Here is a 27,635-nt window from a genome sequence, read left to right as displayed (position 1 = left end):
TGTACTTTGGTGTCCCAGTGGAGTCAGGGCAAAAATGAGCAACAAAAAGATCTATGAAAAAGAGAAGCATTGTTAGTGAATTAGAACAAATAGATTAGTGGACCTTTTCCTGACTGCCTCTTTTTCATAAACTTATTTTTTAGAGATGAATCTCTTTTACATTTATAGATTAAAAGCAATAGTAATTTTATGTGTCTCCCTAAAATCATGTTGAAAAGTTGTCAGTTTCTTAGAGCAGTGTCAGTTAACAGGCTTATCACTATTTGTTTAAATTTGGGAAGCACTGGTTGGTGGTGGTGATGGGAAGGTTGTGGAGATCAGTGGAACCTGGGCAGTTCTAAACTTCAGTCCGGAGGGTCTGGGGATGGAGAGAAACTAAACTCCACGGTGTTGGCTGCAGGGTTAGATGGTGGTTAGTGCTTAATTTTTAGAACCAGCTACTTGGAGGGGTGATGGCACTTGGAGGCATGACAGAACTTGGAGGGAAGGACAGACTCAAGCTCCCTGGGGGGCTCTTGGGGAGGGCTTCTTAGAGGACACAGGCTTTGAGCTGGACCAAGAAGGAATGGTGCTTAGAGGTTGGGTTTGGATATTCCTGGTTAAGGAAAGCACTTGCTTGTGTTTTGACCTGGGGGTAGGATGTGTTTGAGTAATGGCAGCCAGTATATTCAGTGCATTACTTAACACTTCTAAACTCTAGTTGTCCTCTAAAAGGGATTAATAATAATACCTGTCTCATCAGGTGACATGGAAATTACAATAAGAGTTTTACAAACAAATCAATTTGCAAAAGGTTGAAGAGCGATAAGGGATATTAAGCAGAGAAGTTAGATACTGAAAGCAAAAGTATTATTGCTTGAGAGGAAGTTGACTTCTGTGGAGGGTTCCCTGCACCATGAGCATTTTTGATCTTGGTTTTTAGATAGAAGACAGGAGGCCACTGTTGAGGGAGAGAGTGGAGGTTTCTGAAACTATGGATTATTGTTGACACCAGCTCTCCTAGAAGCAGCTACCCTCAGAAAGAAAGAAACTTTCTTCTCCCTCAGCCTGGAGAAAAGGAAGAAGTAAAAGGAAAATTTGATACAAGGGTGATGAGATGCTATCACCTTTATCTTTTCCAAGTGTTCATTATGTTAACGAAAGATTTTAAGCTTGAAGCAAATCAATACTATTTCAAACAGCTACTTGGGTAATGGAATTGGACGTGAGTTAGGGTTGGAAAGGACCACTTGATGACTCAGGCTGATGAAGTTTGGGGTTTAGTAGTAAAGTGCAGAGTAATGGAGGCCCTGAGGAGTTCACATATAAGAGGAGCCAGGAGAGTTGAGTACCGGGTAATAAATTGGCAGAGTCATCATGCTCTGGGTTTAGAGAGTGGAGAAGCCAAGTGTCCTGTATTTCATCAAATAATCTAAACCACTCTTGCTTAATGGAGAAACTTTGATGTTTTCCATAAGTAAGTGTCTTGCAGTATTCTCCTTTGACTCTGCCTGAATCTGCAGAGCCCAGAGTGTATGCATTAGTTTTTGTTTAGCTTTTGGCTGTCATTGATAAAACCAGAATACTTCTTTTTTCTACCCAAGTACTTGGTGAAATCACTTAACCTCTCTGATTTCCATAAAACGAGGATCTTCATGTCTCCTAACTTTATCCATTTATCATAAGCATGGATTTTTTTTTTTTTTTTAATGAGTTATTTCTTTGGTTTCTGGCCCTTTCAGAATTTACTGGCTAGGTCTCATTGGGTCTTAGCAGTCGTTATGAATAATTTGCATTTATACATGAAATGAACTTCAAAAATATTTTTTGAAATGGACTTCTTTCACGATGTACATAAACATCCAAAAGAAAGAGAGACAGAGTACAGCAATCAGGGATTTGCCATACTTTTTACCTTTAGTTTTTCTTCATACTTCTTTTCAGTTACATTTCTACTTTTGAACACTAGATGGGACTAAGAGATGACTTGTTTTACAATAGCAGCAGAAAGACTATCACAGCCTTCCAACTTTTGAGTGAAGTGTTGTTTACTTATTAAGGGAGTACAAGTAAAATAGATAAAAGCAGTAATATTTTTATCTTCTCTGTTGAGACAGCTTCTTTGTTTTAAATGGTGACTTTGATCAATATCTAGATATTATTTAAATTTTATATTAGATTCAGATAGCACAGAAATGAGTGACCATTAAGAGGTCACAATATTTTCTGTAATTGCCATTTATATATTCAATAAAATCAAAAGAGTAATGTTCACTGTTTCTACTTTAAAATAAACACCGTGAGTCCAGCAGATAATTATAAAAACTACTCTAAGTTCTATTAGATTGAGAAGGAAGAATTAAATATCATATATTTATTTTTTTCATTTTTTATGATGTTATATATGAATGAATATCCTTCCCTAAAATAAAGAGAGTTATTCATTAGTAATAATCCATTACCAAAATGATTTTTTAGGAAAACACTAGAATATCGGGAAATAGGGCTCCCATAGCCTTGTTTGTATAATTTATAAAAATACATCTTAATGAATTGTGTATTAAAATGTCTTTTATGAAAATATATATTGTAAGAAATATAGCGATTGCTGTATGAATGTGGCATGGACCTAGCAGTGCTTGTTTTCTTTTCATATTCCTAAAATAATGACATGAAAAATAGTTTGGGGTAGGGACGGTATGAGATAACAACTGAATAAAGGAAGAAGCCTTTACATATTAAGGAAAAGGTATTTTCTACTGAAGTAAGTTCTGAGAACAATCAGCGTTCAGTAGTGATTACATGAAATCACCATGTACGATTGTCCCAGGCTGCACATTTGCAAGGGTTGGCTTGGAAAGAGGTGACTGTGTGCTAATCTCAACCACTTAGGACATTTCGTAGAAAGTTCTTTGTTTCACTATTCATAAGACTTCCTTATTCCCTAGAAACTCCAGCCACACTATTACCTTCCTGACTTTCTGCCTTCTAGTTTCCCATCCAGAGGGGTATATTGAGATTTCCTGATCTCAGTGTAGACTCAACAGACCTCCTGGTTAGTATAGCAAGACTGGACTCCTTGGCACCTTTTAGACCAACATCTTCCAAACTGTGTTCTGCAGAACACTCAGGTTAATATGATGTTAATAGGCTGAAACTGTTGCATGTTGAGAAGAGGAATACATAGCATAAGTGTGGCTAGGAACAAGGAATTAGATGTACCAGCTATGCATGCTGATAAAGAGGCTTTGGAAATTAGATGCTTGACTGTAGTAGAGAGGACAGAAAGGAGAAGAAAGAGGTAAGGAAAAGAGAGTAGTAGTTTGTCATATACCTGGTCTCTGCCATTCTAATGGGTAACAGGAATAGCATGTTGGTCATTAAGGGTGATTGAGCTTCCTGCCTTTGTATATTTACCCTTAGCAATGCTGAAATAATTTTAGTTTGCCTATGTACACACAAGTTTATTGTTCCACATGGTTTTAATGAATGTGTATTTTTGCTGTAGTTGAAGTTACAGGATATAACAAAATTTGTGGGCAAAAAAATTGCATGGTGTCAAATCCATAGGATATTTATCTAATAAAAATCCACTTTGTATTAATATATTAGAAGAGTAAAAATTTCCTTAGTTTAGCATTTTTTTCCAAATTAGATTGATTGTAATAAATAGAACTCTCTGTAAAGTGTTCATGATCTCTAATTTTCTTTTTCTTTTTACTAGTGTTTGTGAGTTTATCCTGATAATTGCAGTTTTCTAATTTGTGTAACTTACAGGTGTGAAGCATCAAGTCCACATATTCATCCAGTTGGTTGGTGTAAAGAACATAGAAGAACCCTTATTACTCCGCCAGGTGTGTGTTTTTTAATATGTCTAATATTATTCGTAGACTTCAAGAGTAGGCAGACTTTTTCTGTAAAGGGCCAGATAGTAAATATTTTCAGCTTTGCAGACCGTGCAGTTTCTGTCACTACTATTCAAATCAGTTGTAGTGCAAAAACAGCCATAGACCATAGGTAAACCAATGTGCATGGGTGTGTTGCAGTAACAGTGTGTTTACAAAAACAGGCAGCTGACTTGCAGGCATTTGTTTGCTCACCCCTGATGTACCTTCATACATATTAAGTATTGCCTTAGTTCATAACAGAGTCTCAAATTTTGTCTTTCTTGGAAAAAAAAAGTTATGTTTTAAAAGATCTTTCATTTCTCAACTTGAAATTCATTTCTATACTTTATATTAGTATATATTTAAATATATTGTCTAACCATAGAAGCAAATTGTCTAAGGCTTGAACAAATGCAGAAAAATGGATAAGAGGGACAGCATTTGTGGATTGGAGAGCAGACTTCATGTCAGCCTCAGTCCTCACAGAAGCACGGTGTTCACATTTAAGTGAGAAATTGAGGCTTAGATTCTTTTACTTAGTTTAGAACTCACACATTCACTTTTCCTTTTCCCATCATGATTCCTGGTTCCAAAATAGATTTTGCACCTTCATGCTAGTGGTGCCTCTGTGTTCTCTGAAGTTTTCAGGTGCTTCTGCTGTCTGCCTCTGGCCATAGAGCCTTCTCAGCTGTTTGCTGTCTGTTTAACAGGGAACAGTGTAACTGCTGATAAATAGTATCCTTGTTTTATATCATTTTCAGTTTCTTTTATGTGCTAAAGAACAGATTGTGTGGCTTCTTCATAATCAAGACAGTGTATTTCTGAGTACATCACTACTTAAGCTGCCATGGCCACTCGTGCTATGGAAAGACAGGGTCATCAAACAGAAAGCATCCCTGCACAGTAGGCGATAGCTCAGTGGACACTTACAGGAGTAATGAACACTGCCTTTATCACAGAGAGAGGATGAGTCCTGGGTTTACTAAGAGCTGTTTTGTGAATGTAGCCTGTAGCACATAAGCAACAAAATTGGGGAGCTTCAAATTCTATTCTATTTGTACAGCTGGTTTCATTTTTAAGTTTGTCCCTGTGGCTTGATCAGTGTCTCACTTAGAGTGTCTGATCATTTACTCACTCAGGGGGACCAGTCATTCCTGTAATAGGCAAGTCAAGTCCCATCTACTCCCTGAGTTTTCTCATATATTAAAGGATGGAAACCCTCTGTCTTGACTAATTTACAGTACTGTTTTGAAGGTGAAATAGCACTGACATAATGAAGGGTTAAAACAAAGTATTGGCCAGGCACCTATGGCTCATGCCTGTGATCCTGGCACTTTGGGAGGCTGAGAAGGGAGGATCACTTGAGCCTAGGAGTTCAAGACCAGCCTGGGTAACTAGTGAGACCCTGTCTCTATAAAAAATTTTAAAAGTCAGTCAGGTGAGATGGCATGCACCTATAGTCCCTGCTTTTTGTGAGACTGAGGCAGGAGGATTGCTTGAGCCCCAGAGTTCAAAGCTGCAATGAGCTATAATTATGCCACTGCTCTCCAGCCTGGGCAACAGAGCAAGACACTGTTTCAAGGAAGGAAAAAAAGGAAGAAAGAAAGAAAGAGAGAGAGAGACAGAAAGAAAGGAAGGAAGGAAGGAAGATAGGTAGGTATTAATGATTTCATGACCCCAAATGTAGTGCTGCCTGGAAGATTTCTCATGTTCATCCCTCCTTTGTCTGTCCTATGGCTTACAAAATATTAGTGGCCAGTGATTACTATAATTGCTTCTTTGCCACTATCATCATCTAAAACGCTGTGAGGATCCTTTTAGATTTCCCAGTTTGTTATCAATCCTTCTTTCTATACCACCATTTTTGGTCATGATCAGAGATCTGATTAACAATGTACCAGTGAACAACAATGGGTTCCTGGTTATGTACCCTCGAAGGAGTGGTGTAAGGCGTTATTGTTGACTTCGTACACAAGGCAAAGAACCAAGCCATCTATTCCCTTTCCTGGACTTTTATAATTCTGTTGAAGAGAAAAAAAATACCTTTCTTTTAAAAGCTATTTTTTAAAATACAAAAATTGCATGTGAAAATACCAAATACACATTTTTAAAATACAGAATTACATGTGAAATACCAAATGCACGACAATGTGAATATACATAATGCCATTAAAATAGTAAAAATGGTAAATTTTATGTTATATATATTTTACCACTATTAGAAAATGCAAAAATGAACAAACAAAACTGTCAGATTGTGAGACTGGTTTATTGGGCATGTGCTGTTGCTACTCTTTGCCCCATGACAAAAAAGATACCCTTTCTCTGATCCCTTTTCTCTAAGGGCAAATGCCTAGCTCATCTCTGATCTGTCAGAAAAGAAGGATCCTAATCACTGGGCTTCCTAGATAGCTGCTTCCATCACCCCCTGGTACTTCACAGATTTCTCCATCCACTGACCTGCTCTGTAGGCCACCACCACGTTTCTGTTCTTTCTAAACATGTAGCCTCTCTTTATTGTTCTTTTCAGAAATTAAAATCTTCATGCCTTTTGCAATTATTTTCATTTCAAATTATCCAAATTACACATTAATACATGCTTGTTTTTAAGTTTAAAGTGGACTGCAGTTATCTCTATTCATATTTTAATGGTTTGTCCTTATGTGTTTCCAGGAAAGCCTTTTTGCCTATGTGAAATCACACACATGCATGCATGTACCTCAGTTTCATTTAGTTGAATGTTCTGAATTAAATTATTTAAATCGTGCAAGATATGTTTCTTAAAAATGTCATAAAATGTGTGCACAGAACTATGTTTGCATCTTTACTCTTTAACTATTTTACTTTGAAACAATTTCAAATGTACAGAAAGGTTGCAAGAACAATGCAGAACTCGTACCCCTGACCCAGAGACCCAGTCAAGTTTTCCAGTTGTCCTAGTGATGTCATTCCTAGCAAAAGGATCTCAGTTGTCAGATCCCTCCAGCCTCTATTTATTAGTCTCTCTTTGATTTTTATGACCTTAATATGTTTGAGGATTACAGATCTGTCATTTTGTAGAATGTTACTTAATTTGAGTAGGATTGGTATTTCCTCATGATCATACCCAGGCTGTGCATTTTTGGCAGGAAGAGCATAGACCCAGCGCTGTGTTCTTACTGTCTTCTCTCAGGTGGCTCATGATGTCAATCTGTCTCTTTACTGGTTCTCTTTTACCACTATTGGATCACGATGGTGTTTGCTAGGTTTGTCCACTAATAGAGTTATTTTTTCTCTGTAACTAATAAGTATTTTGTGGAGATACTTTGAGATTGTGTATCTCATCCCAATGTCATTTGTTGGTCTTAGCATCTGTTGACGTTTCTAGGATGAATTATATTATTCTGGCAGTGCTAAACTGTAATTTTTCTTCCTCCATCATTCCTTATGCAAAATGAGTTGATATTTCCTGCAAAGAATAGCTTTTCTTGTCTTTCTATTTTTTTGTTCAATTTGTTTATATCAGTGTAGACCCATAGATTACTATTTTTATCAGTGAGTTATAATCGATTGCTAGCATTATTTATTTTCATATTCAGATTTTCTCAGATATTAACCACTTAGAGCCCCTTTAGGCACATTCTGATGTCCTTTTGAAATTTCTTATCAATTTTTTGAGGATTTCTTATTTTCTGGCATAGCTAGGCTTATCTCATGCTTTCCCGACCCAACCCTAGAGTCACCCATTTCTTCAAGGTTCCATGCTTCTTTTTAGTAGAGAATGATATTTAGAAACTAAGATCTGAGCACTAAGTGTGCTTATTTATTACAAGAGTTTGATGTTTCCAGGCCTTTCAGCTGATGTGGCTAGGGAATACATTTGTATAAATATATACAAAAATTTATATTTATTTCTATTTCTGTATCTGTTGATACATACATTGAAAAGTGTCAATTTATACCAGTAGTTCCAATTCAAATACAATACATCAGCTTCATTCTAGTTTCCCTCAAACCTGGCTAACATTATCTCCAATATATTTGCTGCTTTTCTAAGTCCCCTTTATGTGGCTGATTTCCCACCATACTGGGCCACTGTTTATTCCTGCTCATGCCTACCTAATGGATTTGGGGCCCTGGAGGGAACAAAAGAGGGCAGGAGGAAGGAGGAGGTATTTTTATACATTCTGTTAATAATGTTCCATCATTTGTGCATGTTTGTCGGAACTAACAATATGAAGTTATATCTGGAATCGTTCACATATTACTATATACAAATTTACTATGCTCTTTTTAATAAGTACTTTCTACTTATGTACATTTTTTTGCACATTTGTATATTGAAGGTCATTAACTTAGTTTTCACATTTACAAGCAATCATGTGTTGCCTTTGTTACATATGTGAAATTTTTCTAGTCATAGAAATAAAATTGCTAAAGGATATTTGTGTGTCTTGTCTTATCTGAAAGTGTAAATTATATATATGTAAAATTTTCATTTTAAAAGTAATATAAAAATCATGATCAAGATGAAAACAATTTCATTATTACAGATGGCTCTGAATGTGTGAGTAGTTTAATGTTGTCATTTATATATGCACATAATTTTCTAGATTATAATATTTTATAGTTTTCCTTCGACAGTTTGTTATTCTTGCTATCATTTTGGTTAAACCTCATAGGATTTACAATTTTTCTTTCTTAGGTTATCCAAATGTGAAACATTTTTCTTGGGATAAATACTTAGAAGAAACCAATTCTTTACCTGCTCCTGCAAGAGCTTTCAAAGTGGTGAGGCGATACATTTTATACTATTTGATTAATTTGTATGGATGAGATCATTTATTGAAATTTAAGAACAGAACGAGATGGTGTTAGTAAACCAGAATAGAAATGAGAAAAAAATAAAGCACAAAATAAGATGTTTTTGAATTTTTACAGTTTTTAAATTCAAAATTGTTATTGGGATTTTTGTTGTTGGCATCTAAAAAAATGCTTTGATTTTGGACTTTAAAGTCTCCTTGGAAAATAATTCTACTTGATATCATGTGGGGCGAACTGTTGAAATCTTACAGCAAGCTTCTGTCTTTTTAGCTAGATATTCTAAAAGACCAAAAACAGATTATGAAAATGTTTTCCAATAAAAACTACATTTGATAATTTATTTGGAATTTTTATGGCAAGCTGAGATGCTATTTTATAGCAATAAAATAAAACATCAAGTTTACCATCTCTTCCTCTGTGTCTCACCCTGTAAAATGTTTTGTTGTGGCAGAAACCTCCACATGGATTCCAGAAAAAAATGAAGCTTGAGGTGGTAGACAAAAGGAACCCCGTATTTATTAGAGTGGCAACGGTGGCAGACACAGATGATCACCGGATAAAAGTAAGTGTTGTGTGGTGGTTGTTGGCATTGTCTTTGTTATAAGACGTTTTGGATAACAACTTTGGTAGATACTTAACTTGTAAAGTCCTGTAATTAGTAAAATCATAGGAATATGCAAAATAATTGGCTGTGCATCTTAGTACGTAGCATTCATCCAGGTTTGTCCTTTAATCTGCATAAAACAATTTATCTTTAATTATGAATGACTGTTAATATTTTGAGTATGTATTGGGAAAAAGAAAGTAGATACAACACATTAAAATAATGTATTCAGAAGAAAATATAATACTTCATCTCTGATAGTGTGCCCTTTTTTAAAAAAAAAAAGATTAATGTTTTTGTGGGGTGAATTAGAAATAGTCTTTTCAGAAGAACCTCTTGTCTTAATATAGGCCAAGTGAAGCTAGATAATTTCATGAATAAAATCAAATTTTAATTAGTTAGATTAATAAAAGCCAAATGCCTCTTACAAAGTAAGCAAAAGTTGAGGGAGATGGAATCACTTTGTTATGTCCAGCTGTGATTGTGAAGGACAGTTCAGGAAAGGAGCTGGAAGACCTTGTCTCTGTTTCTGACTTCAGCATTAACTTCACCCTCAAACCAGAACAATGCCCATTTTATTTACTTCATACAATTGTTTGGAATTTCTATTAGGAATAATCATAGTTATAACAGCAAGACATTAAATGTACATGATGTTTTACAGGGTAACCCTGTTCTCATGTTATTTAACATTTGTGGGAAGTATATATTGTTACGACTTTTATTGATGAGGCAGAGGCTCAGAAACATTGAATGAATTATTAATTACTAGCAGTGGCAGAATGACCTCTTAGTTCTAAGCTGTAGGAGTCTAAACTTAAGCTCTTTAAAAAAAAAATTACATTCTCAGCTATCTCTAATAAGATAGTGTATAAGAAAATAAATTATAAAATAACATGAAAAACTACACAAATGGTGGCATTTCTATAGAATGGAAATTTTAACGTTTAATTCACTATTGTTAAGATTGTAGAATCATATAGGATTTTAGAAAACATTATAAATGCAAAGCCTGTGCTGATTGTTTTTTCAAGTGCATTATCTTATTTATACTTGGTAGTAATGTAAGTTATAACGCAATCAGTATTTTAGAACTAGAAGTATTTTTAAAAATAAAATCTAGACTAGTATTCAAAGAAATTTGCAATTAAGCACAGTATGGCTTTTATAAATCAGATTGCTCAGAATTGAAAAAGAATACTGGTTTGAGTGGATGAAAATTTAATTATCACATATGGCTGGTGGGAATGTAAAATGTCTCAGCCTTTCCAAAGAGCAGTTTGGCGATAGGTTAACAAAATCATAGAATGTTGTTTATCCTTTCATTTAAGAATGTTAAGGGAATAGCCAAAAGGAATATGCAAAAATAAAAACTCCAAGGAAAATATATCAGTGCTGTTTATAGTACTTAACATTGGAAGCAACCACAGTAGCTGATGGGTAAAACACATTACTCTATATCTACATGATGTTAAAATTAAATATTTTAGAAGACTGTTTAATATCAGCAAGTGAAAGGTTCAGGTTTACACTATGTACGATATCTGCTATTGTTTTTTTTACAAGAATACATACATAAGCAATTCTGGAAAGAATCATACCAAAGTAATGACAGTGCTTCTTTCAGGGTGCTGAAACTGTAAATGATTAGGTTTTACATTTTAATTGTTTAGTTTCAGGGGTATATATTACTTTTATAATTAAAAATATAGATAAACTTTCTTATTTTACATGTGAAAAATGTTTGTCCCAGAGAGGTCAAATATGCTAAAGTGGGTGGCCCAGTTAGTTAGCGGGAAAAGTGTAGACTAGAATCCACCTCTGCTTCAAGCCGGATTCTCTAATACAACATCCTGTTCAGTCCTTAGCACTCCAGAAATAGCTGGCTGTGAGGGGTACAGTTGACAATATTTTGGTAATTACTGGAATGAATTTCATAGCTGAAGGTGAACCACAGAACAAATATGTTTGTATTTATGAAGTCTTCAAAAGGCCCCTATACAGGAGACAGTGACTAAGTTTCAGAATTCATCAGAAGCTTCTGAGAATATAAAAAGTAGGAGTTTAATAAATGGGAGATAAGACAGCAGGAAGGCTCATCTTTTTCAAGAGGGAAGAAGAAGAGGAAAATGTAGACCAAGTTATTAATGTAGCTTAATATTTTAAGTTTTTCAGGGATAAAATCAACTCTTGAGTAAAATCAACTTTTAAGATTACATATTTTACACCTTGTGCTATTATAGTAAAACATTTAAAATTGTTCTATATTTGATCAGATGCCATTGAAGAAAAATGGCCAGAATGGTTTTGCTCTCATTTGTGTTTTTAGTAACAGATTATTCCTGCCTTATTCCTTCCCGCTCCCTAGTCCGGCTCCCTACAGGCAAAAACTGTAGGCTCCTTTAGCTCTTGCTTAGGACATTTTATCTGTAATTTTCTAAAATATTACCTATATTCTGCTCTTTCTCAGTTCATCTGTTTTAGATATGGTTTATTTTCTTCATGTTGTGGTAATTCAAGATTTAGATTTTACCATTCTTATTTTCCCCTTATTTTTTCAGTAGTTATTTTACATTGTTTGGTTCTTATTGACTGTTGACCAAAGTAGTCTTTTCCTTGTGACTATTTTTCTGGAAGTCAGTAATTTGTTCATAGTTTGGTTTTTCTGTCTTCTTAGATTTTTACAACTACGCCAATAGATCTGGCATGCCTTTGAGTCAAAAGCTCAAGTGTATTTTTCAGTATTCTATCTGTATCTTTTTTTTTCTTGAACTCTTTCTCATACTCAGGAGCCACCTATTCCACTGTGGGTGGAAATACTCTAATCCTGGTACAGAGCTTTCATCCTGACACTTCTCCTTGCCGATGGCCTAGGTTGTATTTCATTTTCCTGAATCACATACTTTGTTTTTCTTGAGATATTCTCTTACTTTGCTGACAGATGCCTTTTCATATCTTCTGTGGGGTTTTGATTCTAGGATTCATTTATTTCTAAGCTTAAGAAAGTAGATTCACTGCAAAGGACATTATTTTAAGCCCATATATATGTACTTTTACTAACTGCATTCTGTTTCATCAGATGAATATACCACAGTTTATTTACCAGTCTCCTGATGGTGGACACTGTGGTTACTTCTAGTTGTTTTCTAATACAACAATGACTTATTGAGATTATCAAGGTTGTTACTGCCAAATAGCTTTCCAGGAATATCTCAGCAGTTAACATTCTTGTCAGTGACAATACCCATTTATTCTCATTCTTAACCAGCTGTAGGAATTACCAAAATATGAACGTTTTTGACAGGCCAATAGGAGAAGAATTACGTCTTCTAATTTTAATCTGTAGTTTTAAAATTATAAGTGAAAGCCATTGTCTTTTTATTTTGAGACAGGATTTCACCCTGTTGCCTAGGCTGGAGTGCAGTGGCATGGTCTTGGTTCACTGCAGCCTCAACCTCCCAGGCTCGGATGATCCTCCCACCCAGCCTACTGAGTAGCTGGGACTATACTTAGCCAATTTTTTTATTTTTATTTTTTTGCATAGATGGGGTTTGCCATGTTGCCCAGGCTGATCTTGAACTCCTGGGCTCAAGTGATCCTCGGCCTCCCAAAATGTTGCGATTACAGGGATGAGTCACTGAGACTGGCCTCAAATTTATTGTCTTTTCTTATGTTTACTAAACATTTATATTTATGTTTTGGATAATAAGCTATTTGTATCCATTTTTCATCTTTCTGTTGGGTTTTTCATCTTTTTGTGCTGACACATTACAGTTTTATGAATTGGAGAGTTCTTGCCACGGGTGTAGCAATTGTATTTTTGGGTGTTTCTTGTGGGTCTTCCATTTTACTTTGTAATACTTGCCATCCTAAAGCTTTAAATTTTCATGTAATCAAATTGATCAGTCTTTTACTGTTTGGTGTCTTGCTTACAAAGGCTGACCCACTCTGTGATTACAAATAAGTCCATTCACACATTCTTCTCGAATGTTTATTGTTCAGTTTTTAGTGTTTGAGTGTTTTATCCATCTGGCATCTCTTGTCTTGTAAGGAATGAGAGGTTCATAGACTTTAAAAAAGAAATCTAACTGGTAAACTTTTTTTTTTTAAATACCTGTGGTCAGTTGATATAACTGAAAAACTTGATTTAAAAATAAAATAGTCTAAAGCATTTCAGTATATCCCTTCATCCTATAAAGTTAAAAAAAAAGTGTAATAACCTAAAAGAAACATAGTTCCTAGTGACCGTCACTAGATGACCAAGTGCCCTTATACACGGTGGCAATAGAGATGGTAGCAGTCACTGCTTTATAATAAGACAAAACTTTTCACACTAGGTAAGATACAAAAGGAACCTAAGTATCCAGCAGTTGGATAAATGGATAAAGAAAATATGGTATATATACACAACGGGATACTATTCAGCCAAGAATGAAATACTGTCATTTTCAACAACATGGATGGAACTGGAAGACTTTATGTTAAGTGAAATAAGCCAAGCACAGAAAGACAAATATTACATGTTCTTACTCATATATGGGTCCTTAAAAAAAAGATTGAATTCAGCCTGGCGCAGTGGCTCATGCCTGTAATCCCAGCACTTTGGGAGGCCATGGCAGGCAGATCATGAGGTCAAGAGATCAAGACCATCCCAGCCAACATGGTGAAACCCTGTCTCTACTGAAAAAATAAGAAAATAGCTTGGCATGATGGCACACACCTGTAGTCCCAGCTATTTGGGAGGCTGCGACAGGAGAATTGCTTGAAACCGGGAGACAGAGGTTGCAGTGAGCCGAGATCATGCCACTGCACACCAGCCTGGGGACAGAGCGAGACTCTGTCTCAAAAAAAAAAGACTGAACTCATGAGGGCAAGAGAGTACAATAAGGGTTGCCAGAGGCTGGGAAGTGGCAGGGAGTAGGGGATAAAGTGTGGGTGATTAACAGGCACAAAAATACAGTTAGGTAGAATGAGTAAGATCTAGTATCTGTTAGCACATTAGGGTGACTATAGTTAACAGTAATTTATTAATATATTTTAAAATAATTAGTAGAACTGGAATATTCATCAAACAAAGAAATGATAAAAGCTTGAGGTGATGGATACCCCAGTTACTCTGATTGATGATTATACATTGTATGCCTATATCAAAATGTCACATGTACTTCATAAATATGTACCCTTAATAATTAAAAATAAAACAATAATAGAACACATATTTGAGAAATACTATAATTATTTGCAAGGAAAAAATGATACCTAAAAACACACTGGGTGGAGAGATATTTCATAAATTGAATGTGTATCTAGTAGGCATTGAATTTTTTTTAAAAGTCTTTTTCAACACAATTCCATAAGGCTTGACATTTACTTGAAAGGTCCTCCTTTCCTCTCCTTCCTCTTTACTTTCCCCTGTCATCTTCCCTCCCTTCCTTCCCTGAATTTTTCATTCCTTCTGCAGTATTTATTGGGTGCTTAATGTTGATCATATGAAGATGTTATAACACAGTCCCTGTTCTCAGGCTGCTCGTGGTGTTGAGAAATATGCTTAATATGTCTGTAAAACTATAACCCAAAAAGTGCCTTTGGCAGTGCATTTGTGACTGGTTATATAATACATTGAAGGTGGTTCAAAGGTGTCTTTTTTCTCACATTATGAGTGAAGTATTTTGAATAATTGAACTGACTTACTGGGTTTTAAATCTACTGTATGTGTTAGAATGAAAATGGTTATGCTGTGGGCAGAACTTTGACTGTAGGAATTTTTGTGACTTAATTTGTACTGTTAATGTCCTTTTATCATCCAGGTTCACTTTGATGGCTGGAACAATTGCTATGATTACTGGATAGATGCAGATTCTCCTGATATTCATCCTGTAGGCTGGTGTTCAAAAACAGGACATCCCCTTCAGCCTCCTTTGAGTAAGAGACACAAATAACTTGTATAAATGTTTCCATTTTTTTATGTAGCGTTCTTAATATTCTTCCTTAGCCCTTCTCTTTCTCCTCCTCTCTCTAGTGATGTTTCTTCTCTATGTAATCCTTTCCTTTTAATACATTTTAGTTACCATAGTGACAGAAATAGAAATGAAAAAAATGTAATGCCTGAAGAAGTAAAGCGTGTATAGATATTCTGTTTTATTTAGAAGCAAATAGCACCTCTTAAAATTTGTATTGAATTTTTGGAAGACAATTTGTTAGACTTTCAAAATGTATTGTTTCAATATTAGTATCCTGATAGTAATTTTATACAATAGCTTTGCAAAATGTTAACACTGGGAGAAACTGGGCAAAGTATGAAAGAGATCTCCTTCCATATTATTATTTACAACTGCTCGTGAATCTATAATTACCTTAACAAAAATCTCAGTTAAATTCAAATTTTAGAAAAGGTACATGGAGAACTTAACATACCAACACCTTAATTTTGAAGGAAAATGCATACATTGTAGAAAAAAATATGTAGGAAACACAATAAATTATCATCAAGTTTTAAAAAAATTAGTGTACCTCCTGTATCTAATGACTTCACTTCTGGATGCTACATCACTTCTGCATACTACGCTTAAGGACACATGTACATGGTATTCAGTGCAGCATGTTTAGAATAACAAAGCTTGCGAAAAAAATATTGGTTAAATAAATTGTGGTGCACTATGCTGTAGATAGTATGCAGTAGTCATAAAGAATATTAAGATTGCACTCGGGAGGCTGAGGCAGGAGAATTGCCTGAACCCGGGAGGCGGAGGTTGCGGTGAGCCGAGATCGCGCCATTGCACTCCAGCCTGGGTAACAAGAGCAAAACTCCGTCTCAAAAAAAAAAAAAAAAAAAAAAGAATAGTAAGATTGCAACAGAAAAATGTGTAAGACAAGTAAGACAAGAAGTTAAAACCCAAAGAAGAATATTGTGCCTTTATGTGGCAAAATAAAACATCTATGTTGTGCCATTTATGTGGCAAAATCAAACAAAAGCGAATGTGTCTGAATGCTTAGAACAATTTCCAGGAGAGCCCACACTAACCTCAGTGGTCAAAATGAGGGAGGGTCTGCAATGTGTAGAAGGAAGAGCATGGAAGGATCTGGGACTGTCATTCTGAATTCTTCTGTGGCACTTGGAGTATTCGACGGTATGTGAGTATTCATGCTTTAATTATGTTTTTTACTTAATAAAAGTCTTTTGACTCTTCTTTTAATTCATATTTAGATATTTCTGGAATTTATGACATTTTGAAAGATTGTTAGATCAAAGTTTACCATTTTATTGTTGAAGAAGGATAAATAGCTTGAACAGTCATAAGGAAAACCCTTTAAACATAGTGTCTTTTAAAATATTTTTTATTTTTATAGGATCCACTTTTTCTGTTTATATGTTTCCTCAAAAATTGGATTTTTAGGGAGTCTTTTTCTTCCTTATTCTGATCCCAGACATTTGACTCTTAACAGATTTTTGCTTAATATTTTGCCCTTTCATTCTTTCTTTCCATTTTTTTTTTTGCTCTTTCATAGGCCCCTTGGAATTAATGGAAGCTTCAGAACACGGTGGCTGCTCAACCCCAGGATGTAAAGGGATTGGCCATTTTAAGAGAGCGAGACATCTGGGCCCTCACAGGTAGCTGTCACTCACATCAGGATTTCTTACATGGTCAGATAAAGGGTACCTGTTCCATATATATGTATATATAATGAATTTCATGTATACCAAATTGATGTGAACTAATTTTAAATTCAGAACCATAGAAATGTGGTTGCCATGGTGACCATGTAAAAATGAAGGGAATATCTATAGTAAAATCTTCCCGGGAGAAAATGCATTCACGGTTTAAAATTGATTTACTCTAGCTTTTTGGCTTTTGTTGGCAACTTGACTGGTTTTACAGATACTTAGTTTCTACAATAGTTATTTTGCATCAATCATTAATAATAAGAGGAAAACTGTTGATATCATTTGGTAGGATATTATCTGATTGGATGACTCCATAATTTGAATAATGAGAGATGAGCTTATTGTAGATCAGCAGCAAAGATCACAAAAGGCACAACATAAATAGTCAAACATGAGAGTGCATTGGCCGGAAAAGCATTTTTAAATATTTTTCTCTTACCCCTAAGTAACTTTAAAAAGAAACCAAATTTATACATTTGAAATATGATGTATTTGGTGATTTGGGAATCTTTGTGGAGAGTTAAAAATATTGCTGAAGTACAGCTACTTGGGAGGCTAAGGTGGGAGGATTACTTGAGTCCAGGATTCGAGATCAACATAGCAAGATCCTGTGTCCTAAAAAAAAAATTACTGAAATACTAAGAAATTCTTCTGATTCAACTTGCATTTTTAAGATATATTTTAAAATAATAATTTGTCGGCATAACGTTCTAACTACATTGCCCAGTAAGAAAGATGATTCTTTCTTTATCTAGTTTGTACAGGTTGTGAATCTAGGTCTTCAAAAATTTTGAAGATTACTGTACCTATTCCTCCAAAAGTTAGTAGGTATTACAAAATTGGTGTAGTTATTTTCATCTGGATATAATTTTCTCTTTTTTTCATCTCTGCAACCTTAAATCCTTCTTATTTTCCTTTTTCAACAACCCTCCTTTTGTTTTATGAGATTCAGTGTGCTGCAGAGTGAGAAGTCTGAGCGTAGACAGGATGATGATTCCATTTGCAAATCTTTTTTGTTGCTTGTATGACTGTAAACCAAAAGTTATATGATACATCTTAGAAGTTATTAAATATTGCCTAGTGAAGGCAGCTGGATTTTCACCCATTATGTAAGTCTAGATGCCAGAAATAATTCATGAACATGCTAAATTTCCATTATTGTTTTAGTTGTTTTGTGTTGCTATAACAGAATACCACAGACTGGGTAATTTGTAAAGAAAAATGTATTTCTTACTTTCTGGAAGCTGGGAAGTCTGAGATCCAGGGGCCAGCATCTGACAGGGGCTGTCTTGCTGCAGAAGGTGGAGGGAGGCAAGAGAGCACTCATCAGAGAGCCAGAGAGGGCCAAACCTGCTTTTATAATGGACGCTCCCATGATAATGAACCCACTTCTGCAATAATGTCGTTAATCCATTCAGAAGGATGGAACCTGACCATCTCAGTATTGTCACAGTGGCAACCAGATTGCAACATGAGTTTTGGAGGGGATATGCAAACTGCAGCAGTATGTTTAGAAACTCATTCAGTAAACATTTTCGAGCAGCATATTTTTCAACAGGAACTAAGATTTATTGAGGATTTATTTACTCTGTACAGGATATTGCTTTAATTGCTTTACATATCTTGGATACCTTTCATAACAACCCTATGAGATAAGGACTGTTTTTCCCCCTACGTTTTGGTGAGGCCACCTGGGTACTGGGGAGGTTAGTATCCGGCCTTAATTCACGGCTGGGGAGAAGGGAGCCCAGTGTTGCTGAAGGGTCTGTGCCCTGGACCACTCTCCTCTAACGGCCTCTCAAGACACTACTCCATAAATTAGTCACAGACCCAACCTTCAAAACATTCGCAGGCTGATGGAGCTATAAAAGCTGTATGTAATTTAATTAAAATATAAGATACAAAATAACATCAGAACTTTGGCACACATTCCTTTCTGCTATACAGAATATTCATTGGAGCAAATATAATTTGCTCAAGTTGTGGAGAAAAAGAACAAAGAAAATTAAAGAAATGAGTAAATACTAACAGTATGTTGTTGAGGTGCAGTTGAAGATTAAACAAAACTTTTTGTGGTCTTCTGGAAGGAAGACATACCTTCCAGCCATGTCCATGGTCTCTTTAGGAGTACATTAGGTTTGAGTGGAGAGGTTTGCCTTTCACAGCAAGGTCTGTGGTAACAGTTGTGACCCCTCCCTGATGGCCCAGCCATTCATTAGGACTGCCTTTCCCAAAGTGTGCAAGTGGACCTCCAAGGGTTCGTCAGCTGGGCCACACCCGTTTCACCAACTTTCAGTGGTTATATTTAGAGCATTTCTTCATAGATGCAGTATTGTGCTTGTTAAGAGGATTAGAGGAAGAGTTTATAGAGAAACCTGGTGAAGAACGCTTTCCAGTGGAGTGGGAGTCATACTAGAGGATAACTCATTTTCTTGGAATGAGAGGCAGCAGCACACCTGATGGCTTAAAGGACCAGCATAGATAAAGAACCGGTATTCATTTTCTTGTCACATATAGAGAGCATAACAAGCAGATTTTGTGCCTTGGGCAGAGCTGTTGGTTGACTTGAGCCTGTGGACAAAGGGTTGCAATTCACAGAACTCCAGGAGGTCCCAGCTTCTGCCCAAGTGCTAACTTCCCTTCTCCTCAGCCTTAGAGCTGGGTTTTCTTAGACTCCCTGACTATGCTGTCCTATTTACAGCACTCAAAGCTCTTTTTCTGGCAGGATATTAATCCTTAATAGGCACAGCCTATTTTCCATTTCATTAGTAGACTTGTGGAGTAGCTTGCTGCATCATGGATATTCTTTGAAAGGTTCATTTCACTGGCTCTTATTTTTGTTCTGAGTAAGAATGCTGTGTTTAGGAAAACATAATGAGAAAATTCTCTTTGGATTAATTTACTGAGAAACTGCATGTATCAAAACATGTACTCTTTACATAGATAACAAAGAAAGTTGCTCTTTTAGCAAAAGTAATCAATTTAATGAACGCATAAGCAAGAGACTTTGTTTTGACTAGCATTTGTTGTTACCTTCTCTGAAGATTTCAGTATTTGAATTTGATCTAAGAAGTGTTAAAAAAGAACATGTGTCTAAACAATGAAGCTTAATAATTTAATGGTTTTTAAAATGGTGAAATATAAATGATTAGTGAAAGAGCTGGATGTGGTTATGATTTTCTTATCTTTAGGGATATTCAGGAGCCAGATTGCCCAACTGCAACTCTCTAGCGAGGGAACATTAATATTGGTTGTGTCACGGTGTTTCCCTTTGTCACTTCATTTAGTTGGCCTACCAAGAGAGAGGGCAAGAAATGGGAAGAGATTAAAAGAAATAAAGTTATATCTAAGTAGCCATTCTGCGTATCGAGTGCCTTCAGAACTGAATCTTTTCTATTGGATTTGGTATTGGGGAAATTAAACAAGAAAAGAGAAAAGAATGTTTCCAGCAACATCTAAAGGATATTAATGAAGTCCATGGAATGTTTTAAACAATAGTAACTCTTGTATGCTCCTGCAGGCTATAAACATCATATTAATTCAGTATGCATCTACCCATGAACAAACCTTTGTAAAGTGCCTTCTTTGTGTCACCTGCTGGGTTAGGTGAGGGCTGTGTAGAGGAGAGGTTCCCTCTTTCTAAAGAGGCCAGTCTGTTGTAAACAGATTCTCATAGAGGCAGAGTGGAGCAGCACTCAGAGTGAAACATCAGCTTTTTATGAGGGAAGCAGAGCATTCATAGTGAGGTGTGTTACGGTGTTTTTATTGTTTAGTTTTTGCTGATGTTCTTTTACACAACAAGAGTTAGATGTCACTCTTCTTTTTAAATAATAGTAATCGGTAGGATGTATTGATGACTTCCTATGTTCCAGGCACTGCTTCAAGGACTTACATGTGTGATCTCGTTTGGTCCCCACAGGAACCCTGTGAATGTTAGGCAGTTTTCTACTTCTTGTTTTACAGACGAGGAGACAGAGATTGAAAATGCTTAAGTAAGTGACTGAGGTTGTACACTGGCGGAACCCGGATTGCACCCAGGCCCATAAGGCGCTTAAGCCTCTGCTCTTCACTGCTGGGTGTTCATGCAGTGCACAGTGACGTGATAGAGCCCACCTCCTTTTGTTTTTTTTTTTAACTGTTTTTTTGTCAGGACAGAGTGTGAAAATGATTGTGCAAGCACTTAGAAATCTGGAGATGTTGCCTAATTGTTAAAAATATATACTTACAATTAAAAGGGTTTTTAAGATGGCATTGGAGAGCAGTGAATAAGGCAGCCCTTCTTCCACTCCTAATGAACCGACTGGTCTTCCCTAGAAAAAGCAGTCTCCTTAGAGGAGCCAGTGGGCAAGTATTTGTATATTTAACTGATACATGAAATAATTTGCTAATAGTACAGGATGCACCCCAATAAAGTGCTTATAGTAGAGAACACTGTCGTCCTGTGGGAGTCTATCCTTCTGCTTGCTGAGGAGTTGCACAGCAGTAAAGAGTTGTACATAGATGTGTGCACATGTATAACCATGACAGCATACACACGTTATGTGGTAAGCCACACCTTAGTACGTGAGAAATTAGAAATGTATAAGCCTAGTGAGAACCAACTCTTTCCACAGATGTTTAATTAGCACTGGTGAGTTTTTTAAAGGTCATATGCAGTTTTAGAAGTTAATAATTTTGTGTCTATACATAACAGAAATATGGAACACGAAAAGCAACATTTCTAACATGATGCAGATCACATATGTTGCTTGTGTTCTTTTCAGTGACATAGGAGTGGTTCCAATCTTCAAAAACATAATTACTTGTGAATTTGACTCTTATTCCAAGGGCTAGTTAATGGGAGTAGATGAAATAGTGAAATACTTGACCCATGTTCTATAGATTGGCTTTTGTTTTTAAAGCCATCAGATAAGATTATTTTACAAAGCTCTATGACCTTGAGCCAATACTTAACTTTTCTGTGCCAGTGTCCTCATTTATAAAATAAATTGGTGACAATAGTATCTGCTTAATAAGAATAGTTTGATAAATAAAGGAGTTAATTTATGTAACGTACTTGGAACAGCGCCTGACACATAGTAAGCACACAATTCATGTTAGCTCTGTGAGCACAGACAGCAGGCAGCAGCATCTTGCTAGAAAATGGTACTCTCAGATCAAATTCATTGTCATGGGTTAGGAATAAGGAAATTCTTCAATGTGCAAGGGTACTATTCACCCATATGTTATAGTGGGTTATGAGACAGCCACAGTTCCCAATGTAATTCTCTCAGGAACTAATTGAATGACAGTCAACAATTTCCCTCTCTAAGTCCCAAAGGAACTGCTTCTTAGGATTGTGAGAATTAAATAGGTAATGTAAGCATTTGGCCTGGGTAATGCACTTAACCCCTGGTCAGTTTTGTTATTATCATCTAATTTTACAGATGAAACAGAATCTCAGAGCCTGTGCTTGCTTGTCATTGAGTGGAGGAGGAAGCAGCAGAGCAGGGTCAGAACCAGGCTCCCTGATGTCCCGCTCCGTGCCCGTCCTGTCACCTGAGCTCCTTTTGCATTTTGTGGCGTTCCATTTTGTCATCACCACCCGCTTCAGGAGCCAGCTAGCTTTCCTCTCTACCCCAGAGTAGGTGTGAAAATGGGAGATGTGTTAACTCTCTTGACTCTTCTCAGGGTTCAAAGAGAGAGGGTTAACAGCTGATAGGCTACCCTTGGTAGATCACCTTGACTTACTCATTAGTAATCACTGCTTTGAGGACTGTCAGTGTTTTTCCCTCCTTTCAGTTGAGAGTTTGAAATTGAAATTTCTCTCTGGTCCTGGCAATCTATTTTCCAAAAATATATATATATTTAAATAGTAAGTCTCATTCTGGCCAGCAGTTTTGCCTCTCTCTTGAGCTATCCAAGTTTACATATGGTGATTTAGAGAGATAGTCTTTCATTTATTCAACAAATAGGTGAAGATGCTGCCCTCTTAGGGCGAAGAATCTAAATTGTCTACACTGTAACTAGTGCTAAATCGAGGACCCAGCCCATCTAAGAAGCCTGCAAGTCTTCCCATCATTGGAGGTGGATGAGATTAAGAAGAGAACCAGTCATTTTCTTCATATCCAGTAAAATTTCAATTTTAATGTATATACAGTTATTTAATAATTGTAAGGCCAGGTGTTTAACAATGAGTGAAATGCTGGTTATGATATTCTAGGAATAGCTGCATACTGTTTATGTAAAGAAACTAAAAAAATTGTCTTTGTTTTTTTTTACTGTCACAAAGCTCAAGTAGATAAATTTGCAACAAAAACACACAATATAAGGAACAAAGAATATACAGTGGAGTCAAAGATGGTGAAAACCTGAGATTGGGTTAATAAATTTATCTTGTCAGGAACAGTAGGAGGAGCTAGTTGTGATTTTTATCTTTTTTTGAGGGAGTGAATTTTTGATCATTTTTGGGTGAAGGGGGGCAAGGGGCATGATTTGTTGAAGATGATAAAGTTGGTTTTAAACATGTTTATTATAAGATGACTCTAAGGCATCCAAGTAGAAATGTTTAGTGAGCATTTTTATTCTCCTTGAAGTCAAGATGAGTGTTAGGTCTAACACCTCCTACTAGGGAGCCACCAGGAAGCGAGGCTTCTCTTTCTCAGGCCTTTGGCAGTTAGTTACAGTGTGGGCAAGAATCCCACACCTACCAATCAGATGCTGCCATCTGCGCTTTCCATCTTGAGGAATGAGGTGAAGGCAGGTCAGACATTGCAATTGCAACCTCCATGGAACTGAGGACTAGATCAGGGCCTGGAAAGGGCAGGGGGGCTGAGAGCACTGGCATGAGGGCCACATGCCCAGCAGCCTCATCCTGTGCAGATCGCTTTGAGGGACTGTGTTGCTTGTACCCTGCTTTCTACTCAAACCTGATGTTTTTGGCCTTCCTTATTGAGCTATCAATGCTCTTCCAGTAGGTTTTTTTCTGCTCAAGTTAGGCAGAATTGGTTTTGGTCACCTGCATCCATGAACTCTGAATTAGGATCCCGTGAAACATATAAAGGGCTGGTATTCAAAAGAGACATCATAGTTGGGAATGGATTTTCCTTCACCTTATTACTAAATGAATAAAATGAAATACTACCATACGCCCATGCTCAAGGCAGTGCATGAAATAGCGTGTTCATTTTGCTGAGCTACTTCATCGCTATGTGGCCTTGGGCAAATAGCATCTCTGCTTGGATGTTAAAGCAAATTCCACAATTTCTGGTATTACCCCTAAATCTTCTTCTCCTTAGTCATTCCATCTCAGAAAAAAAAAAAGGCACCTCTATTACCACCCAGTTCTTCGGCCGAAAACAGAATGGCCGTTCCTGAATTTTCTTTCCATTACTCCCCATATTCCATCCATCTGCAGGTCTTCTTGGAATGACAAAGGACACCATGACTCTCCTCTTCATTTTAGCCCCATCTCAACCACACAAACCCAAGTTATGTCATATCTTTACTCTTAAACAACTTTTCTTTCTTCAATTCTGTCCCATCGAAATCTTCTCTGCTTTCAAAGTCCGTTCTCCGAAAAGACAGAAATAACTCTTAAATAACTTTTCTTTCTCTAATCACGTCCCATTGAAATCTTCTCTGCTTTTAAAATCTTCTCACCAAAAGGCATCCTGAGTGATCATTTAAAATTGCAAATCAAACCTTGTCATTCTTTTATTTGAAGATCTTCCATCAGTTTCAGATGTAATGTTTACTAAAAATATAAAGTCCTGACTGGCCTGCTAGGCCCTACGTGATTTTTGCCTGCCTGTTTCTCCTAGTTCATCTCATCTCCACCACATTCTAACCAACCTGGTCTCTCTTTCCCTCAGGCAAGCCAAGCTTTTCCTGTTGGCACTGCTCCTCCCATCCCCTGGAACATTCTTCGCCACGTTGTTTACCTATAGGTCTTCTTCCTGACCATTACGGCTCTGCTCGGGTGCTTCCTCTTGAAGGAGGACTTTCCTTACCACTCCATCATAGCATTCTCACACCCTCTCTTATATCACGGAATTCTTTTTTTCATGGAATTTATCCCCATATTTTTATGGTTATCTGATTTATGTGCATAATTGTGCATTGCCATTCTCCCCCTGGAATATCAGCTCCATGAAACCAGAAAGCTGGCTTCTTGTCTTTATTGTCCATTGAGTTTCCAATGTCTGGAAAGGTAATCAGCACATAATAGATACATGATAAGTGCTTGTTTAATAAATAAATAAAATAAAGACTGAAGCTACTTAACTGTTATAAGCTTTAATTTGTTGCATGAAATGCCTTTCTCTAGGACATTGCCAAGATAAAGTAAACTATTGCATGTAAAGCACTTAGCCCAGTGCTTGATATATCATAAGTGCTCCATAAATGTCACCGTGCTTTGTTTTTGTTGATGTTGGGCTTACATTTGTATAAATTTATGTCAACACATGATCAGATATTATTTGCTTTCTTCTTTTGCATAGCTACCAGTGTAGAGTAACAGTATTGAAAGAAAATAAAGTCAGAATTTTTGCATATGAGATAACTGTGATAAATTTTATAGGCCATTATCAGAATCACCTGGCAGCCCTTTTCAACCCTTCCTTCCTTTTCCTAGGAGGGTGTATCAGATTCTCTTGGTGGATGTTTAAAAATTTTCCCTGGGTGATTATCAACATTCTCCTTGTCATCTCTACACTGAAGGAAAGAACACAGAAGATTCTAATGTAATTTACCTAAGTCCCAAACTATTCCCAGATTTAAGAATGCTTCCCAAAAGCAAAGAGGCAAGATAGGCAGTTATTAAGAGAGGCCAATGTATGTTGGGCTCTGAGATAAGGCGGTTGTCTAGTTGCTTCGGAGACTGGAATGCTGAGGCCCTGGGCACAGGAGTATACTAACTAATGGTGAGATAATAATGAGTGACCTCAATTTCCTTTCAGGAATGATCAGCAAATGAGACCTGAGAGACCCACTGGTAGTCACAAATGGAAGGAAAATGAGCACGATGCATCATTATCCAAGTTGGCCTCTTATCCTTTTTCATATTAGGAACAAGATTAGCTACAAATTGATACATGTGTTTTCTAGAACACCAGGCATAGGTCCAGACCTGGACACAGGAACAGCCCATGAAGAAACCTCCTTCCTTTGGAGGATAGTAACTATTATAAAAGGAGATTAAATAGCATGTGACTGCCCTGGGCCTGAAGGACCCCCTTAGGAAGCAGAAGCAAATCTGCTCCATTAACCAATCAGTCAATCTCTCTCTTCCATCTCTGTCCTATGATTTCTGAAGCATTTCGTTCCTGGGGCTGATTGTTCCCAGAGACATGCACAGAGGGAGTCCTTCTGTGACCCTTGCTCAGTTCTAAAGATTGCAGCAGATTCTTTCTTAAAGTCTAGTGTAAAAACTTATTTCCTATTTGGATATATTTGTTATGTTTTAAAGATACAATATGCTGTATGTATGATTATAAAAATAACATATTCAGTTAAATTTTAGAATTTTATATTCTGTAGTCTGTCATTTTATTTGGAAGAAGTATGGCCTAATGGAAATGTTCAATGTTCTTTCTTTTCTTTTCTTTTAATCTGTTAGTGCTGCCAACTGTCCCTACTCAGAAATCAATTTGAATAAAGACCGTATTTTTCCAGACCGCTTAAGTGGTGAGATGCCTCCGGCTAGTCCATCATTTCCAAGAAATAAAAGGACAGACTCAAATGAAAACTCTTCATCCCCTGAAATCAGGTAATCAAAGAACTAAGATTAGCATTGTTTAGAAGTACTGTAATTGAAAGAGATTTTATATATTTTAGATGTTTTCTGTTCTATAGCAATGTTTTCTTGGAGATTGTTGTGAAATGATGGTAGAGATCAGTACTCGAACTTAAAAAAATGAGAGAGTTTATAAAAGCATGCCCAAATCAGGCAGGAGTTTTCTCTTGTTCATTTTTTTTTTAATTTGCCAGGTATTGGAGGCAGAAATTTGGAAATTGCAGTCATTTTACTACATATAGTTAATATTTCTGCATGAATTGATCAATACTTACATGCAACCTTTATCAGAAACAGCAGACTCGTGAAGTATGGACATTATTTCTTTTAGTGCTCATTATATGCTAAATTATTGCATATACATTATTTCATTTAATTATACTATGTTAATTGTATTATAAACCCAGTCATTTAGTTTATAGTTGAGTTGGAATGTTTAACCCCAGTGGTTTATTAAGTAAAGAACCAAATTGATACATCTTTAAGCAAGTGGTCCATGCCCTGTTATTAACTGAGGATGCTATTAAAAGAAAAAACAGATTAGGAAAAAGATACTTCCTAATACTTAGCTTTTGGCTTTTTATTTTATGAATTACTTTAAAACCTAAGGCAACATAGTTTATTTTAATATATAATTTCCGTTATTCTGGATGAAACTAGTGGGCATTTAAATCATTGCATTGTCATAGGAGTAATGGCATTTAAACTAAAGGATTGTTCTCCTTACGGAAAAGCAGTTTACCCTATGGATGGAGTAGGGGACACCTACAACTTCCTCTGGTATTAGCAACAGTGATGATTTTTATAAATCCTTAAAACTGTGACAATTAACATAGCAACAGTGATGATTTTTATAAATCCTTAAAACTGTGACAATTAACATAAACTCCTTTACCAAATCCCAGCATCCAAAAATGAGGG

At 36.3% G+C, this 27,635-nt stretch overlaps 1 protein-coding gene across 2 annotated transcripts in view; it reads left to right on the top strand.

The window, feature by feature from the left end:
• Positions 1 to 27,635, top strand: part of L3MBTL3 (L3MBTL histone methyl-lysine binding protein 3) — a 96,789-nt gene that overhangs the window by 31,212 nt on the left and 37,942 nt on the right. For both annotated transcript variants that reach the window (XM_012458349.3, XM_012458344.3), the window contains 6 exons: positions 3,757 to 3,833; positions 8,551 to 8,636; positions 9,121 to 9,231; positions 15,081 to 15,195; positions 16,780 to 16,882; positions 26,538 to 26,687. In XM_012458349.3, the coding sequence (XP_012313772.2) occupies positions 3,757 to 3,833; positions 8,551 to 8,636; positions 9,121 to 9,231; positions 15,081 to 15,195; positions 16,780 to 16,882; positions 26,538 to 26,687 (642 nt within the window). The remainder of the gene's footprint in view (positions 1 to 3,756; positions 3,834 to 8,550; positions 8,637 to 9,120; positions 9,232 to 15,080; positions 15,196 to 16,779; positions 16,883 to 26,537; positions 26,688 to 27,635) is intronic.

Source organism: Aotus nancymaae, unplaced genomic scaffold (assembly GCF_030222135.1).
Source record: "Aotus nancymaae isolate 86718 unplaced genomic scaffold, 86718_ANA_hifiasm-v0.15.2.pri h1tg000040l, whole genome shotgun sequence".
Lineage (NCBI taxonomy): Eukaryota > Metazoa > Chordata > Mammalia > Primates > Aotidae > Aotus > Aotus nancymaae.
Note: the sequence above shows the minus strand (reverse complement) of the source record. Positions and strands in the feature narration are given on the sequence as shown.